The sequence below is a fragment of the Austrofundulus limnaeus genome, unplaced genomic scaffold (assembly GCF_001266775.1).
Source record: "Austrofundulus limnaeus strain Quisiro unplaced genomic scaffold, Austrofundulus_limnaeus-1.0 Scaffold238, whole genome shotgun sequence".
NCBI lineage: Eukaryota > Metazoa > Chordata > Actinopteri > Cyprinodontiformes > Rivulidae > Austrofundulus > Austrofundulus limnaeus.
The window spans coordinates 510,442-511,902 of NW_013952640.1; the positions used below are offsets into that span (position 1 = coordinate 510,442).

The 1,461-nt window shown below is 46.9% G+C and overlaps 1 protein-coding gene across 1 annotated transcript in view; it reads right to left on the reverse strand.

Moving 5' to 3' along the window:
* Nucleotides 1-1,021, reverse strand: part of aamp (angio-associated, migratory cell protein) — a gene marked incomplete in the record, with an annotated part of 10,770 nt that extends 9,749 nt beyond the window's left edge. Inside the window, 3 exon segments of the mRNA XM_014020045.1 lie at nucleotides 261-378; nucleotides 450-590; nucleotides 700-1,021. Coding sequence (XP_013875499.1) covers nucleotides 261-378; nucleotides 450-590; nucleotides 700-790 — 350 coding nt within the window.
* Between the last annotated feature and the right edge of the window lie 440 nt (nucleotides 1,022-1,461).

Sequence of the window (1,461 nt, forward strand, 5' to 3'; positions counted from 1 at the left end):
AAATTACAGTCATCTACAAGCTTTGCAAGTGGGAAAACCTGAAAAATCAACAGTGTATCAAATAGTTGATCTCCCCACTGTAAATCCCATTTAATCTGGGTCTAAATATGAAAATATGACATTTCAATTATGACTTGAGGTTGGCCCAAGTACTGCTAATAAACACAAGACTGACAGAGAGCATGAATTGCACCAAGTCAGCTGAACCTTGTTTGTTTTCCAGCAGACATCTGAGGCTTTAGTGAGTTGGACACTGACCCGTGCACTCCAGCAGAACCTCTCCATCGCTCAGCCTCCAGACATACGCCTTGTCGTCCTCTCCTCCGGTCACCGCCAGGCTGTTTGTAGCCGGGTCCAAGCTCACGCAGAACACACAGCCTGGACAGGAGGGAAAACCCTTAATTCACAGTGAGGCTGCAGCACACGTGTGCATGTGGGTTTTTTTTTACCTGTGTGCTTGGAAAAGGTGAGCTCGCTGTCGTCTTGCTCTGCCTCAGCTTCCATCTCATCCTCTGTCTCCCAGCCTTCGTCATCATCCGCTGCACCAGGTTCTTCAATGTCAACGTCCCCCAAGTCATCAGCTAAATCATCTGAAAGAGAACACTGCTGTTAAGCAACGCCCAGAAATGTTAACATGGCTGTCCCAAGAAAATACAGCATTGTTAAAAAAAAAAACAGTCGTTACGTCTTCCTCCCTACCTGGACAGGGTTCTGTGTCGTTCAGGTCGATGACTTCAATGATTTCCTCATCTCCGTGGAGCTCAATAGCATTTCCCTCCGTGTTATCCATGCTGCTAGCTGGCTAAACACTAGCAAAACAACCGAAAAGTAAAGGCGAGTAAAGCTATGCTACCTCACTTTCAGCCAGTTAATCCGTCAAGACGGAGCTGCAAGTCGCCTTTTTGTACTCATAAATGTCGGCTTTGACTTTAAATAAATTTGCTAAAGAGACAGTTATATGTCAGAAAAGCTGTCAATTCATGATTCCTTCACATGTTGCTACTAGCGGACTAAGAAACTGTCGCAGAATGATGACGAAAGRCAGTAAATCGCTCAAGCGACCCAAGTAGGGGGTCTCTGCAAATGGGCGTGTCACAAGGAGAGGCGATTCTAAAGCAACACACCTGATTTGACGGACTTTGTTGAAGAGACACACCTGACTGGACAAGCAAAAAAGGGGCGTTACTGTACGGCACCACTTTTTCTGGAGAACCCTACTTGGGTCACATTTCTCCTGGTTAACCTTGGAGTCAGGGTCAGGCTGTATAGAGATCAAGCAGGATCTAAAGATACAGTCATGTAGGTCTCGTAGCCCACAGTGTTTATGCTTCTGACACGCCCACTTTGATTCGGCAGATAACCCTTCTCAACATACAAATGAGTGCGCTGAATCCTCGTTGACTGTGTCGGTCCGCTGCTGTGACGAGGCTGTGCGTCCGCCATATTGGAGGTGGCACCGCT